The sequence below is a fragment of the Pongo pygmaeus genome, chromosome 14 (assembly GCF_028885625.2).
Source record: "Pongo pygmaeus isolate AG05252 chromosome 14, NHGRI_mPonPyg2-v2.0_pri, whole genome shotgun sequence".
NCBI lineage: Eukaryota > Metazoa > Chordata > Mammalia > Primates > Hominidae > Pongo > Pongo pygmaeus.
Window position 1 is genome coordinate 79,147,044 of NC_072387.2, and position 15,858 is coordinate 79,162,901.

A 15,858-nucleotide genomic window follows, 5' to 3' on the forward strand; every position below is an offset into this window, starting at 1 on the left:
CTCATGTGCATGTATAAATACTCACAATATATGCAAACAAATCACTTAAAGGTTATAAGTGACCTATATATTAATCACTGGGGGAAAAGCATAGACAAACCGTATGTTAATGAACCCAAGATCCGCAAAAAAAAGTTTCCTGACCATTTTAATAGCTTTTCATAAGGACCCAAAGGCGTTTAGCAGCTTTGAAAGTCTGTGTGCAAGTCTGTAAAATCCTTTATTCAATTAAACTTTTTTTTTCACTCTGGTTGGACATTGAGGCAAATATGAAACCAACCCTAAATAAAAATTGTACTCTTTTCCCCTTAGTGAAAGAAGATCCACATTTCTGTCGGATCCAATTGGAGTAAAATCTGATCTTTAAAACCAAAGAAGATAGTAATCATGCTGATTCTCAAAGTACTCATTTGTCAAATGGGAATAACAGTATCAACTACATGGGGATTTTGTAGAAATTAAATGAGATAAAATCGTTTGGTAGCTAAAGAAATAAATTAATGCTTTAAGTTCCTATCATACTGCTGTTCTTCCATCCTCAGTGTCTTTAAAAGAACTTTCAAAACTGATTAATTCAGGATATTTTTATGATCTTCCAGGCTAGAGAGCAAACAGGGAAATGGCACTCATTATTGTAGAAATATCTCTGCGTATGTTCTTATCTGGCCAACCTATGTTTGTGGAAAACCTGATTTTCCACTAGCTCTATGAACTTTGAAAATCACTTAACCTCTTTGAGCCTAATATTCCTCTGTGTAATAGAATTAATAATCTTTACTTTGCATCTGCTTTTAATATTAGAAATATATGTAATGTGCTTATAATGACACATAATTCATTAACGTTAGTTATAGAAGTGATAGCCCTTCTTTTATATGAAGGCATTTTATAAACAGAAAATGTTTTCATTCATTCCTCCTGCACATCTGTTGTGAAAGTACATATAAAGTTATAATGTGTGATAGCCCCAGTTTGAAAGATGAGGAATGGAGAAGAGACATATGCTACATTTATATCTATCGCACACTGTTTAAAATTTTGTTAATAGTGACATCAAAAGAATATTTTATACCTTAATTTTAATAAATATTACTTCACTAAGCAAGATAAAGCAGCTGAACCAATAAGAAATAAAATTCCACATACAATGTATAGCCTTAGGAACAAAAAAGCCAACAGGACATCTCTGATCTGATGTAACCATTTAATGACATGCACAGGTGGCAGCACCTCCCTATATCTGATGACAGAAGAGTTGGAAACGAGGGCATAAAAGAACGACATACCCTGAGAAGAGGAATCTGGTCACATTCTTGACCTACTCTAATACGTGTCCTACTATTTCTGATTTTGTGCACAATATAATTCCAGACTCCCCACATTGCAACCAACAGTAGAAATGGGTAGAGAGTAATGACTATGCCAGAGTCAAAGGTACCTAGTGTCACAGCATCCTTCATTAACTGATAACTATCATTGGCTTTCTGGCTAATAGTGATCATTGGCTATTTCTTCACCAAAAGATTACCCTCCCAGACTCTAATAGATACTACCTGGCATTAGAACCCAAGCTGGGAGATTTGCAAAAATTCAGTACTTAGCAGCAAAATTTCTTCTTTGTCTAGGTATATAAATGCATGTTTCTGCTTCTTTGTAACAGCCTGTTATTATGATATGCTCACATAATTTGAGTTCCATAAATTATTTTCCTGTTTTTTTCTCCTGTATTAATCTCAGCAGCCAAAGGATATATAATTATCACTTATTTACAAAGCTTCCCTTTTTTTCAATTATGGTAATGTGTTTCTAACTTCCCATTCTTAATATACGACCATAAATCCCACTTCTACACTTACTGTTAACACTTCATACTTGCCTACTGTTCTTTTACTAAATGTCGTAATTCTCTGTTTTATATTTTTTAGTAACATATGGATTAGTAAAAATGTTGATTGTGATTTGGATTCAAATGAGGAATCTGATGAATGAGGTAAGCCTCCCATTTCCCTCACACAAATTATATATACAAGCAAGTTTACCTATCAACTTAGAAGTTAGGGTCACCTTCAAGCCTATTTTTGGATAACTTTACCAGCCAGAAACCCTGAATTAACAATGCTGTACATAGATAATTTTGTAGCAAATTAGTTTAAAGGTACAAGACTCAGAACCAGAGAGAACTAGCCACTCTTCCTCTAAGTTGAGTGAACTTCATGTTCTTATTAACTTTTCTATACCCTACTTAACTAATCAATAAAGTTAAGTTGGCCCACTTGGTGTCTAGAGGCTTCTTAGCTCCAATTATTATATATTCCATAATTCTAATTGCTAAGTACTGTTAAATCATAACTCTCTACTATTCAGGTATGTTTTATTCCTCTGCAGAGGTTGAAATACCACACTGAAGCTTTGAAAATCACACTAAATATGCATTTACATCAATGGATGATCACATTATTGCATCTGATACCAAATAATTGATAGGAGACACTGTATTATGATTAGGCATTTTACATATATTATCCAATTCATCTTCACAAAACTTCTGTATGGCAGTATGATCACATTTTAGAGATAAAGAGATTGAATATCAGAGAAATTAAGTGATATTATCATAATCATACAAGTGGCCGTGAGTCAATAAGCTGCAGAGATAGGATTTAGATCCACGATCCATCATCATACATCATTTTCCACCATCAAATTTAACTTAAAAATAGTATTTGATAAAAGTACTTAAAAGTGTGAATACATAATTAAAAATGTGTTTTGATGTTTACTTTTAATATAGGGTTTTTCAGTACGTTGAATCTATTTAAACAGCATCACACATCATTACCTGTGGTGGAAGCAGTGGCAATCTTATAAAGGCAAGAAGCATGCTCAGGTCATTGCATCTACTCTGCATGTCATACTTGACCCACATCATCAATGCATGGAAGATGGTTTCTTCATCGGGAACATTGACATCATCACTGGCCAGTAGTTTATGGAGCTCCTCAGCTGGAAGGAGTAAGAACTCTTGATTTCTGATAACTTCCATTATGTTCTCCTGCAGGGAGAAAATATCTTGGCATAAATTCTGTTTCACTTTTATTTAGCTAGTAAAGCATTTCAGAAAGAAATAAGAAAAGTAGTCAATATCCTTTGTTCTCATTATAACATAATCCTTGAGACTCAATCCTTCAGAAACTAGAAGCTGTTAAGATGAAAGCATTGTGATTGTAATTGAAGTGTAAATGTATCCCAGACAGCACAGATCTTGTAATAAGTGGAGGATTATAATGCTGAGCTTTGTTATGCAGGCAGAATGTACTAAGTGATTAAATGTTCAAGTTTCAAGTGTATTGCTGTATAAGATTTGGTGAATAGGAAAAAATAACATTTCGCGTTTTTAAAAGCTTGACTATATATGTAGACATATATATGAGAATCAGAAAATGGCACTAAAATTGCATAGATAAAAGTAGTACTATAAGATGCACCATTGTTTATTCAAAAGAGAAAGAATAGGACAGATAGGCCACTGAAGTCACAAAATCCAGCAAGTTCCACCCTGCTATTATCTCTTATCCCTCCCTCCTCTCATGACAATTTCTTTGGCTTAATTCCCATTTATTTTCTTCCTGATTGCTCCCATAACCTCCTAATTACACTGCCTAACTCTATTCTTAGCTTCTCAGTTTCATCCTCTGTCATGATGCCAGAATAATATTTCCAAAACATAAATGTGCTCATGGTTTTATTCTGAAGTTTTTGTTTTGTTTTGTTTTATTATTTCTCCTTATCTTTTGGTTCAAATTTCTTGTTTAAGCAAGCTGGTGTTCATAATCTGACCTTTTCTGGTTCTCTTTGTTTTTCAGTTTGCCATCTTGTTTGACATGTCCTCCCTTATTTACTACATTGCTTAAAATGACTTTTATCAACCCTGCTTTTCTAAATTTCTGTCACATTTGAAGATTCAGTTCAAGAGCTACCTATTATATACGGCTCCTCAAGTTTCTATTGAGTCTCATTTGACTTGGCCACACCTTCACTATCCCCTTACGATGTGTAGTGGGTGTATCCCTGCCACAGCAGATACCACACTGCTGCCTAATTTTTGGTAAACTTAGAAATCTTTTCACAAATTTTAAGCTGTAAGACCCTGATTTATATAACCTTGTGTATCTAGATCCTGGCACGAAGCCTGGAAAACAGCAGAGGAGCAGTACATATTTGCTGAATACATGAATTGATAATCTCTGTAGAGAAAAATAAAATTGTAGAAACAGCACAGGATAGTACAGTGTTTTAACAACATATTTTAAAAACTACTTGTCAAAAACTTTCTTACATTTTAAGCAAAAAGTCTTCTGTGGACGATACACGTTTAGAGAAGACAGAGATTCCGCTGTTTGGCCTTCTCGGCTCCACCTCTCCCCGTGTCTCCTGGGACAGCTCCAAGATAGAGCAAAGGCTTCTCCGGTTCTGGTTTTAAAGCTACAGTGATGGTAGCAGTATCCACAGGACACGTATTTTAGTATAAAAACTGCAGTAGAGTTTTTATACTAGTATATAGAGTTTTATACTAAGACTAAGTTTTAAAACTAAGACTCTTCCAAAGAAGCATTGTGACTATGCTAAACAGAGTAGAGAATTCAGCAAGTGACCATTAATCTGTATGTTAGAGCAGTTTCAAATTTATTTTTTGAGGAGAAACCTGGTCTGTGTTACAGTATATCCTTGGAGCTGAAGTAACTTCAGCTTTCACAAAAGGGCACTAACTTACTTTCTTTCAGGGCATCTGTCATACATTTACATTAATTGAATAATAATAATACAATTTGTAAATAATGTCTTTATTTATACTAACTGACTTCCCAGAGTAACTGAAAGTAGTTATTTTGGTTCCAGAAAATTGTTTTGTTCCTTGTGTTTCCTTTGGGCACCATGTAAATTATAGATGCCCAATAACTGTTCAGGTAATTAACAAATTAAGTGTTCTGAGATGTTTTGCCATCAGATTTAAAAAAAAAAAAAACTGTGTTAAGCTAAAGATGTTCTGAGGAATCTTTGAATCTTCTGTGCATTAAATTTGAAAGGTTTGTCCACCTGTTTTTCCAGTTACTAAAAAATCTATGCCTCCATTAAACCACACACAGAACTCTATAGTTAGGCCATCAGAATATAGCGAGGGATGTCATAAAAAACAGCTCTATGAAACTCCTAGTGGTGTCTGTCATAAAGATACTGCTCAAGGCATATTTCATTATATTTTATAGTGTCCTCTTTATGATGACCCTTGGGAGAAGTTTCTTTCAGGTTTTAGTAGCAAGAATAATTGCACTTCTCCTGGGTAAATTGGTTTGCTTTTATCATGGATGTTGTAAATTATGAAATTGATCAGATTTCTCTTTTTATTTGGCCTCCAGAAAACTTAGAGTCAAATTGAAATTTATCTGGTAGGAAGGCTATAGACTTTTATAGTTTGATTTCTTTTTCAGACAGCTCTGATAATAGTTTTGTTTAATACCACTACAGCACTTTTTCTTTTCTTTTTATCTCTGCATCTAACTTAAATAATATTCCAATAATTTTGTATTTTTATAAGTTACACTAAATCTTTTGGTAACCAGCAGCGTTGTTTGTACAAACTGCTATAAGGAAATGGGACCTTAGGAGCTGGTATCAGATCTTTCACACTTACCTACATATTATTACGTAGGTGTTATTTTTTTTTTTTCCTTTACACTTCATTGAATTTCTCAAGTTCTCCTTGCTGTTTTATTTTTCCATCAAGCCTCATTTTAATGATACTTTGTTTATGGTACCTACAATGTAGGTTCTGGAAATTAATTGTTTTAACATCATTATGTGTTATTGCTAAAAGAGAAAATATCAATTCACATTGAGTTTCTTACATTGCTCGCATATGTTAGCAAACTCCTTATTGTCTATGAAGATCATATAACAAGAGGCCTGTTTGCCTTTTGTACAATCTCTTTCTTAGGTTTATTCAATCATCCATTCAGCGTAGGTTTATTGAAACCCTGATATATGGCCCTGATAATCATCGTGAGGACAAAATGGATTTGAATAAAAAAGCTTGCCATATAGGAGATACGTAGAAAAAGTGCAGTATCTGGAAAATGATAGTAATCAACTCTGTAGAATCCAGCTTTTCAAGTGGACCTAAAATATTAGAAAGGAGTTTAAACCCGAAAATGGGAAATGGAGACATATAGTATTCTGGCCAGTGAAAACCATATAAAGACATAATCAGGGAGTATAGTATGTGATGCCATAGTTGTCAATTTGATTGACAACAAGCACAGAAAATTTGTGGGAAATAACATTGAAAGGGAAGTTTAGGTGAGATAATAATGGAGTAGAGGTAGTCTAAAACTTTGATGGTCTTATATGTATGATATTATCAATTGAATATATTGAATCTCATATGAACACACATACATACATACATACATTTTCTACATATGGGTTAAAAATGCTTATTATAAAGAAAGATTTTGGCAACAAATGTAAGTTGCCATTTCATAAGACAGGATAGCTACAAAAATAAAGACTAAACTACTATTTACTATGGCTACTTCATAATATTTTAAAATAATTTTTCTAGCTAAAAAAATGTAGTTTTGTTTTATCCTGAATAGACAGAAGTTTTGTACCAGTTTTTTTTTGTTTAATTATTTCCTGGACTTAATATGAACATATTTTCTAATATTCATTTCTTCTGTGCATTAATTAAATTATGGTTTTCCCCATTAATTATTGTTAATAATATATATAACTCTTTTGAAATTTTATTAGAAATATAAATTTTTATATGAAAATTAGCTGAAAACTAATGGTAATATTGTATCAAACAATATTAGTAAATCCCTTCAACTATCATCTCTTTTTTATTAAGTTTAAAATATGGATATTAAACTATAGCAACATATTTTATTATTGTTTAAGTAACTTTAATTTTGTTTACTTCATGAGCAGCTAATATCAAACCAACACATTATATACTATATGGTTAACTCAAGAAATCTCTCTCTCATGGATGTCTACTGAGTTAAGACTTATGTCTTACCATCTTACACTCTGTGACCATTAGTCAATTACAGTAAACTCCTAGTCACAGTTCTAAGCATTATGGTAGGAAGATAAATCCTTTGTCAGACTACTACATAATCTCTGGCTAGGTTTCAATGCACCAGAGGATATAGAATTTATTTAATTATCCATCTAAACAGTTATTGGTTAGAAAGATGAGTTCTTAGGAGGCTCATAATGTCAAGTACCTGAAAAAAAAATGGGGATCCTGGAATTTGGCTACATCCTCTGGTTGAGGTTGATTAGGTAAGTATGAAAAACATAATCTTTGGGTCTAATGTTTTGGATCTAAGATTTTAAAATTTCTAATTCCTTAAGCATCCTTTGCAAGCAAAGTTTTGAGAGTTTCATGATATATGCATGGTTCTACTATTGTAAGGATTGATATAGAGAAATTCGTCTTTTGACTTCTGAGACAATGTTTTTCCTGTTATGTTATGTACTAGATTGAAATGAAATTTTCAGTCTTCTATTTCATTGGATATAAAGGCACAATGTAGGCCACAGTGGCTGTTTCCCCAGAGGGCACAGGTAAACCTTGACCACAGCTTTGATGTTCTCTATCAAGCAGCTTTTTCATTTTTTACAACAGGGGCAGGCTGATAATTTTCAAATCTTTAAGATCTGCTTCCCTTTTGATTTTAAATTCTGTCTTTGATTCATTTCCATTTTCTTGAATTTACTATAAGCAATTGATGGAAGCAACGTGGCTCCTTCGATACTTGGCTTAGAGATTTCTTCTGCCAAGTGTTTTGCCACTCACAAGTTCTTCTTTCCACAAAACGCTGGGATGCAAACACAATTCAGCTAAGTTCTTTGCCACTTTATAACAAGGGTCACTTTTCCTTCAATTACCAAAAACCTATTCCACATTTCAATCTGAGACCTCATCAGGATGGCCTTTACTGTCATAGTTCTACCAACATTCTGATCACAATGACTTAGGTAATCTGAGACTTTCTCTACTGCTCTCTTCTGAGGTCTCACATAAGTTGCCCTTTACAGTTTGTTCAAGGCAATATCAGTTTATTCTAGTATGCATTTCAAAATTTCTCCAGCCATTATTCATTATGTAGTTCCAAAGCCTCTTCCACATTTTTAGGGATTTGTTATAGCAACTCCATACCCCTCGGTATCAATTTCTGTCTTACTTATTTTCTGAGCTGCTATAAAACCATCTTAGACTGGATAATTTATAAACTACAGAAAATTATTGCTCACAGTTCTAGAGACTAGAAAGTCCAACATCAAGGCACCAGCAGATTTGTTGTCTGGCAAGGGCTCCTTCCTTGCAGACAGCATTTTCTTGCTGTATTCTCATATGGCTGAAGGAGCAAACAAGCTTCTTCTGGCCTCTTACAAGGCACTAATCCCACTTATCAAGGCAGAGCCCTTATGACCCAAATACCTCACAATGTCCTCCAGCTTTTAATATAACCACAATGGGGATTAGGTTTTGACATATGGAATTTGGGGGGACACAAATCATAGCAGCATGCCTTCCAAGGGTTATATTTAATATTAACCTAAGAATATGACCTTAGATGGAAATAGAGTCATTGCAGATATAGTTGATTAAGTTAAGAAAAAGTCATACTGGATTGGGGTGGACCATAATCTAATGACTGTGGTCTTTCTAAGAGAAATTTTGAGATACACAGATACACAGTGAGTAGAACTCAGTGTGAAGAAATGAGAAACACAAAGGGAAGAAGGCTATCTGAGATAGAGACAGAGATTATGTGTAGTTATGCTACCACAAACTGAGGAATAACAAGGATTGTCAGTAACAGAAGCTGGAAGAAGCAAGAAAGGATTCTTCCCCAGACACTTTAGGAAAAAACATGACCCCGCGGATAATATGACTTTGAATTTCCAGTCATTAGAACTGCAAAAAAGTAAATGTAATGTCTTTTAAGTCACCCATTTTGTGGAACTTTGTACAGCAGATCTAGGAAACTAACACACATCATTGGAGAGATCTATAAAAATTATAATTTAAAAAAATTACTTTAAAAATCTCAAATAAACTTAAGAAAGCATCACAACTATTTCCAATCTTTAAAATAAGAATTTCTAAGTTATTTCTTTTATAGAGTAATTCCCTTAAGAAATACTAGTTTTCCTATGTCCCTTATGGAGGATAGCAAATATTAAGAGTTGTAAATAAAATCCAGGTGAGCACCTTAAGAGTAAGGCTGCATATATGTTGCATAGGTCATATATATATATATATATATATATATATATATATAAAAATATAAAATACATGTATGTATATGTATATGTATGTGTATATATATATATATAATTTTCTATTGCTTTTTAGAATTTAAACTTTCTAAAAATGCAGAGTTGAGAAAGGCAGCTCCCTTCAAGTATCAAGAGTTTTTAGTAATAATTACCTTAATGTTGCTGCACTGACATATTGCTGTCAAGATTCTAACTTTTTCAGGGTTTAAAACGAATTTTACTGGGCTTTTCATTATTTGCCTTGCCTGAATTTTTAATCCCTGTGTCAAAGTTGCTGACTGAACTGTTGAACACTACCTTAGAATTTCAAAGGGAATGGAAACTCATTATGAGACTGTCACAACTTGTTATTTTACTGGGGAGAATGCTGAAGCTAAGAGGAGCTCACATATAGTCATACTCATGGTCAAGATAAGGCTGGGATTAGAAACTCAGCTTTTTGTCCTTGAGCTTATGATACTTTCCATTATACAACCTGGCCTATCTATTATTTGATTAATTTTTTTCTGGTTCTCCTCACCCATCTATTTTGAGTTTAATGTCTTACTTTGACGTATGTAACATATATGCATCCTTACTCTTAAGGTGCTCACCTGGATTTTATTTACAACTCTTGATATTTCTGGGTCGCACAACATGGCATGGTGACTATGGGTGATTTAATTTGGGGAGTTGGACAGGATTTAGATGTCAACTCTGCTACTTACTAGCTGTGGAACATTAAGGAGTTGGGTTTCTTGTATGTAAATGAGGATGAAAATAGCATCCATGATAATGAATTCTTATCAGAATTAGGTATGAAGACTAAATTAAATTTACTATCCTTAGAGGAGTGCCTGTCTCATAGAAAGGAATACATAAGTGTTAGCCATTACTATTCTGCATCTGACCCTACCCTTCCCTTCAGCCTCCTCTTGCTAGCTCTAGAGGCTACATTAACATTACTTTATTTTCTCTATTTTTCTGATTATTCAGTCATTCAAGCAATAATGTTTTATGGGATTCTCTCTCTATGCCTAGTATATGCTTAATACTAGGAATATATATATTAAAAAAAAGAAAGGCTCTGGCCTTAAGAATTTTACTTTCTGGTGAGGGGGATAGTATAGTATTATAAATAATTACATTCATTTTATAATAAGAAGAAAAATTTAGTAATTTGAAGAGGGTGACAATGGAAGTGAAATAAAAGAGACCAGACTACATTTTTGTCCTTTCTGCAATAACAATTTCCAAAAAAAGAAAATGTTTGTAATAGATCATGGATTCAGAAAGCACTAAGAAAATATTGGTGTCATCTGGTCCAATTCTCATTATCTAGACAGAATATCAAATAGGAATTACCACTATCTAACATATTCTTAAATTGGAAACATTCTTTGAAATCACTTAATTTAATTTACATTCCATGCACTTTTACTGTGCACTGATTACCCGGTAATTATTTTCAGTGATGGGAAACCCACGACCCTGTGAGGAAGCCCCTATCACTGCTGAATAGCTCTATTAGAAAATTGTCCTATTTTTGAAGCAACATCTGCCTTCTTGTAATTTTCTTTCATCCAAGGGCAAATCAATTACTATTCTGTTTGTCACCTTTATAAATCTTTGCATATTAATATTTTTCTTCCACACACACACACACACACACACACACACATATATATGTATCTCCTTGTAAAGGCTAAGAACTACCATTCTTTAATCTGTATAAAAGGTCCTAATTTTCAAAACCAGGAAAGGAGGCTAGAACTAAAGATATAGTTTTAGTTGAAACTATATATGTCTCTGAATATACCTGCATTTTTCTTATTGCTTTAGAAAAGATAAAACAACAATCAGCAGATATTTTTTGACTCTATATTGCTTCTTTGCATACATTTTAATCTTAAATATACAAACATATACTTGTTTAATTAATATTATTCAAATTATACAACGAAGAAAAGTATTCAAAGAGCTGTTAATGTGTACAGGTTTAACGGTGTTTTCCTGTTTTCTCTATATTTTGTTATCAGCTCTTAGGAAATAAACACGGAATATAATTTCTTTAAGTATTCAAATTATATGTTAGTTTCTTCCTTAATAATGGCAATATGCAGAAAAGTTACTAACTGCCATACATGTTTTGTTATCATATACATAAACCCTCTGCCGAGTTTTCCTTACCTAGAGCAAAATTACCTAGATACAACTCTGCCGGACTGAAGTGAATGGCTGCCAGTTTTCTTTATCAATTCTATAGCACCCACTAAGTGGTAGCTCCCTAATTCATAGTAACTATATTTTTACAAAATATGAGAGTATTAATTTTTTAAAAAAGAAGCATTTTATGATTATCTCAAAACTGTTTCTAGTATCAGAAATAATTTCTGGTGAACATCTTTCAAGATTATCATACACGAGAAAATAAAATTTTGTTATTTTAAGTCCCTTAAATATATATGATTCTATGACTGGAAGTGGTCCCAGACAAAATGCTATTGAATAGATAAGAGGAGTTAGAAATTATAGTGGAAATAGCATTGACTTTTTAATAAAAAAGGAATGATATTCTAATTCTGATCCTTTCTAGTCATGATTTCCCAGGGAAATGCATTTAATAATTCTAAGACATCATCTCCTCACCTTGAAGATAGATTTTATAACCACATTGAGTTAATAAACATTTTGCTGGTTTGTTTAGAATATCAATTGATGTTAGAAAAAAATAATATTTAAACTTTGGAATGTTATGCAAAACATTTGCAACTATTTTGGGAAGATTCTTTAACTCTTGTAATCATTTGGTCTGCTTCTCATACTGGATATATATTGCTCAAAAGTTTAATATGTGATACCTATTGTCTGCTAATGTAGGAGAAAGGAGCCTATAGAAATAATTTATAAATTTTATTTAAAAAAAAATACTCCAGTCAGCTAAACAATACTACTTCTATTTTTTTGATTTAACAAAACTAACAAATTTCTCAATTTGTTAATTACTTTGCAAAGTTTAAATATGCATGTATAAATTATTAGAGTAGTAGTATTTATTTTTATAATTAGTAATATTAGGTACATTAACTTCCTGGTAGAGCCTAAACTTATCTCTTCTGCCTCTTTGATAAATTGCTGAACATCGGTATTTGCCAATATTCTTTAGGTATCTAGCAGTCATTGAGAATGGTGTGAGCTAGAAGGTTTAGGAGAAAAGATAAATCTCTGTACAATCTTTATAAAAGCCATATGTTTTTGACAGCTTAGAAGAAAATAGTATCATTGAAAATTAAATCATGAGACAATAACATACCTATGTGTTGAGGTCTGTTTCTTTTCATTGCAGTAAACTGTCCAGGGCACCTGATCATATAATTTTTCTGAAATGATTTCCAGTGCTTGATGAAAGAACAAAAATAATGCTCCTCTACGACCTTACTAGAAAAAGAAACTTGTAATCCAAGATAGTATCTCTGCTTTTCCTGCTCTAGGACATCTTTCAGAAAAGTGGCTGGAAGAATCTACTTTGATCTGTAAGAAGGTATGTATATTGTGTCAGGTGGTGCTCATTCTGTACTTATAGAAAATTGAAAAAAAGTTTATACCCTAACTTCTCAGAAAAAAAAAAAAAACAACTTTCCAGGAACTAAAGAATTTTATTGTCAACCTAAGATTTATTTAGTCTTTTGTCCTTATGCTTATAAGCATAAATGATACTTCAGGAAAGCCTGTTATATGCATAATCAGAAATAGTTAGACAGTTGGGATAAAAAGTAGGTGCAGAAAGAAAGAAGTCAGTACAGAAGTTACTTACATAACCACATTGACTATTTTGTAGTAAAAGACAGCGTTAGCATTATTCAATGAGGAATACATTACAATTTTGCAATTTGAGGTCTAAATGGTCTCCACAGAAGCATGTAAAATTTTAATTATGATTTTGCATTCATTTATCGCTTAATAAAAGAATTTAGATTATTTCCCTTCTGGGCTGAATAATTTACTAGTTGCTTGTAACCAACATTTAAAAATCACAACACTATATATTCTTACATTAACCTATTTTTGAAGCTTTTCTGAACAAGAGAAATAATTATAATAATTGTCAAAGAAATTCAGGAGGAAATGAAAAGCAAACTATAAAAATTAACACCAACAAAACCCTAAAATGGAAACTAATGAAATAATATAATCTACTTTATAAAAAAAATGGAATAAAGTGATAATCCGCTTGGTAGCTACATAAATTTTTAAGAAATATTTCTCGAGTTTGTCAAATAATAATTTAGTACCTGCCATTAATGTATCTCTTAGCAAACAAAAGAACCACTAGCTACATTACAACATATATTGTTATGTATGATGCACTAAATATGAAAGTTGGTACAAAAAAAACATAAATGAATGGAGCATTAATATATTTTGTACCTAAGATGCAGGAAAAATAAACAAGGACTGAAATTCATACCTCACATTTTCATCCTGGATGGTCTCAATTCTGGAAATGGCTATTTATTATTTCTTCAAGCATTATAAATGTGCAATTATTTACTTATGTATTTATAGGTATTTATTGTGCATGAAAGAGCACCTTTTTTTGGGAAACATAGTGTTGGAGCATAGGGACCAACAGACAAAGGGTGCCCAGTTGCCATCTTACACATCACGCTCCAAAAGACACATAGGATGTTTGCTAATAAAAATCAACTGGAAAATGGATTTCACTGGGCAACTCCACCAGCCTCACCTGGGGGTTAGGAAATCTCCCAACCATTTTCCTGATGGCAACTGTGGTATATGAGATAGAGACCCTAAGGGGTGCCTTCTTGTTTTTTATAAAGAACATTTATTTAGATTTTTTTGAAGTCATTGTGTTACTTTTATTCTATATTCTCTTATGGCCACCAGACCAACTTCTATTCACGTTGCCTTGAGGTCTGCACAAGAGAGGTCATCTTTAGCCATGATGGAGTTGTCCAGGATTATATCATTGGCCAGCGTAATCCTGCTTGTGCAAATCTGAAAGATGTGCTTCTTAGTCTTTCCATCAGGTAGGGGGAAATCAAATTTCTAGTCAATACGATCTGGTCTAATAAGTGCGAGCTCCAAAATTTCTATTTGTCTTGTGGCCATAATATCTTTTACATCTCCCCTTGAACCAAATCCATCCAATTGGTTCAACAGTTCCAACATTATTGGCTGAATTTATCTCTCACCACCAAAATTTGAGTCATATCTTTTTGTCCTAATGGCATCAATTTCATCTATAAACACAATGGAAGGTGCATATTTTCAGCAACTTGAAACAATTCCTATATGAAATTGGGCCCGTCACCTCAGTAATTCTAAAAAAGTTCAAAGCCAATCAATCCCAACAAAATGGCTGAGGTTTGGTTTGCAACTAATTTGGTCGACAAGGTTTTAGCTGTGTCAGGTGGACCGTAGAGAATGATCTCCTTAGAGGACTTGATATTCATATTTTCATGACATTCAGGATGTGTGAGAGGAAGCTCCACAAATTCCTTAATTTCCGGGATTTGGTTGGCCAATCCTCCAAATTGGCATAGGTCTCCTTGGGGACCTTTTCCACCTTCTTCACCCTAACTAGCACCTCTATCATGGCATGCACCTTGCGGTTGAGCAGAACCAAGCAGCTTGGTTCCAGCAGATCCTTGTCTACAAATGACAGAATGCTGATGTAGTGTTCTGAGCTCACAAATGTAGACACGGTGGTATGACTGTCATTAATGATCTCTTCCAAGGTTCTTACTGATGTCAGAGTCTCCCTCAGATCAGCCACTTCTGATCTTGCTTTCCTCTTCTTGCTTTTCTTCTAATGGTTTCATTTTTTCCTTATATCTAATGAATTCTTCCTCCATGAGAAGGTAGTCTTTAATTCTAATTTCAATAATTTAAATAGACACTGAATGTGAGGTGTTACCAGTTGCAGTTTGTTGGCAGCATCTGGTCCCTTTGTTTTCCTATTTTTCCCCACTCTAGTTGGTACAAGAGGTTCACACTTCTTTTCTTGTCTGTGTTAGGACTCTTGCCTCCTCCAGTATCATGACCACCACTCTGACTTTGACCCATCTTGCCTTGGCCACTCAAGCTGCCACTGTCACGGTGCATCTCTCACAGAAGCCCATCCTATTGGCACATTTAACAGAGCCATTAAATCACTTTGATATTTTTCTGATTTTGTAATATAAACGGGTTGATTTGTATATTAGTTTCCTATTGCTGCTGTAACAAATCACCATCAATTGTGTGGCTTTAAAAAATACCTATTGATTAAACTGCAGTTCCGGAGGTCAGAAGTGCAGGCAGAGTGTAGCTCAGGTAGTTTTCTGCTTCAGGTTTCACCCAGTGAAAACCAAGATTTTGGCAAGATTCCTTAATTTTTGGAATATTTGGGAATAATCTGTTTCTTTTTTCTTTCTTTTTTTTTTTTTTCAAGGTCTTGCTCTGTCGCTCAAGTTGAAGTTTGCAGTGGTGTGGTCTCGGCTCACTGCAACTACCATC

The 15,858-nt window shown here is 33.5% G+C and overlaps 1 protein-coding gene and 1 pseudogene across 2 annotated transcripts in view; both read right to left on the bottom strand.

Moving 5' to 3' along the window:
* KLHL1 (kelch like family member 1) overlaps window positions 1-15,858 on the bottom strand; it is a 416,652-nt gene that overhangs the window by 184,670 nt on the left and 216,124 nt on the right. For both annotated transcript variants that reach the window (XM_054446371.2, XM_054446370.2), the window contains one exon: window positions 2,840-3,052. In XM_054446371.2, the coding sequence (XP_054302346.2) occupies window positions 2,840-3,052 (213 nt within the window). The remainder of the gene's footprint in view (window positions 1-2,839; window positions 3,053-15,858) is intronic.
* Window positions 14,407-15,426, bottom strand: LOC129011433 (26S proteasome regulatory subunit 4-like; annotated as a pseudogene).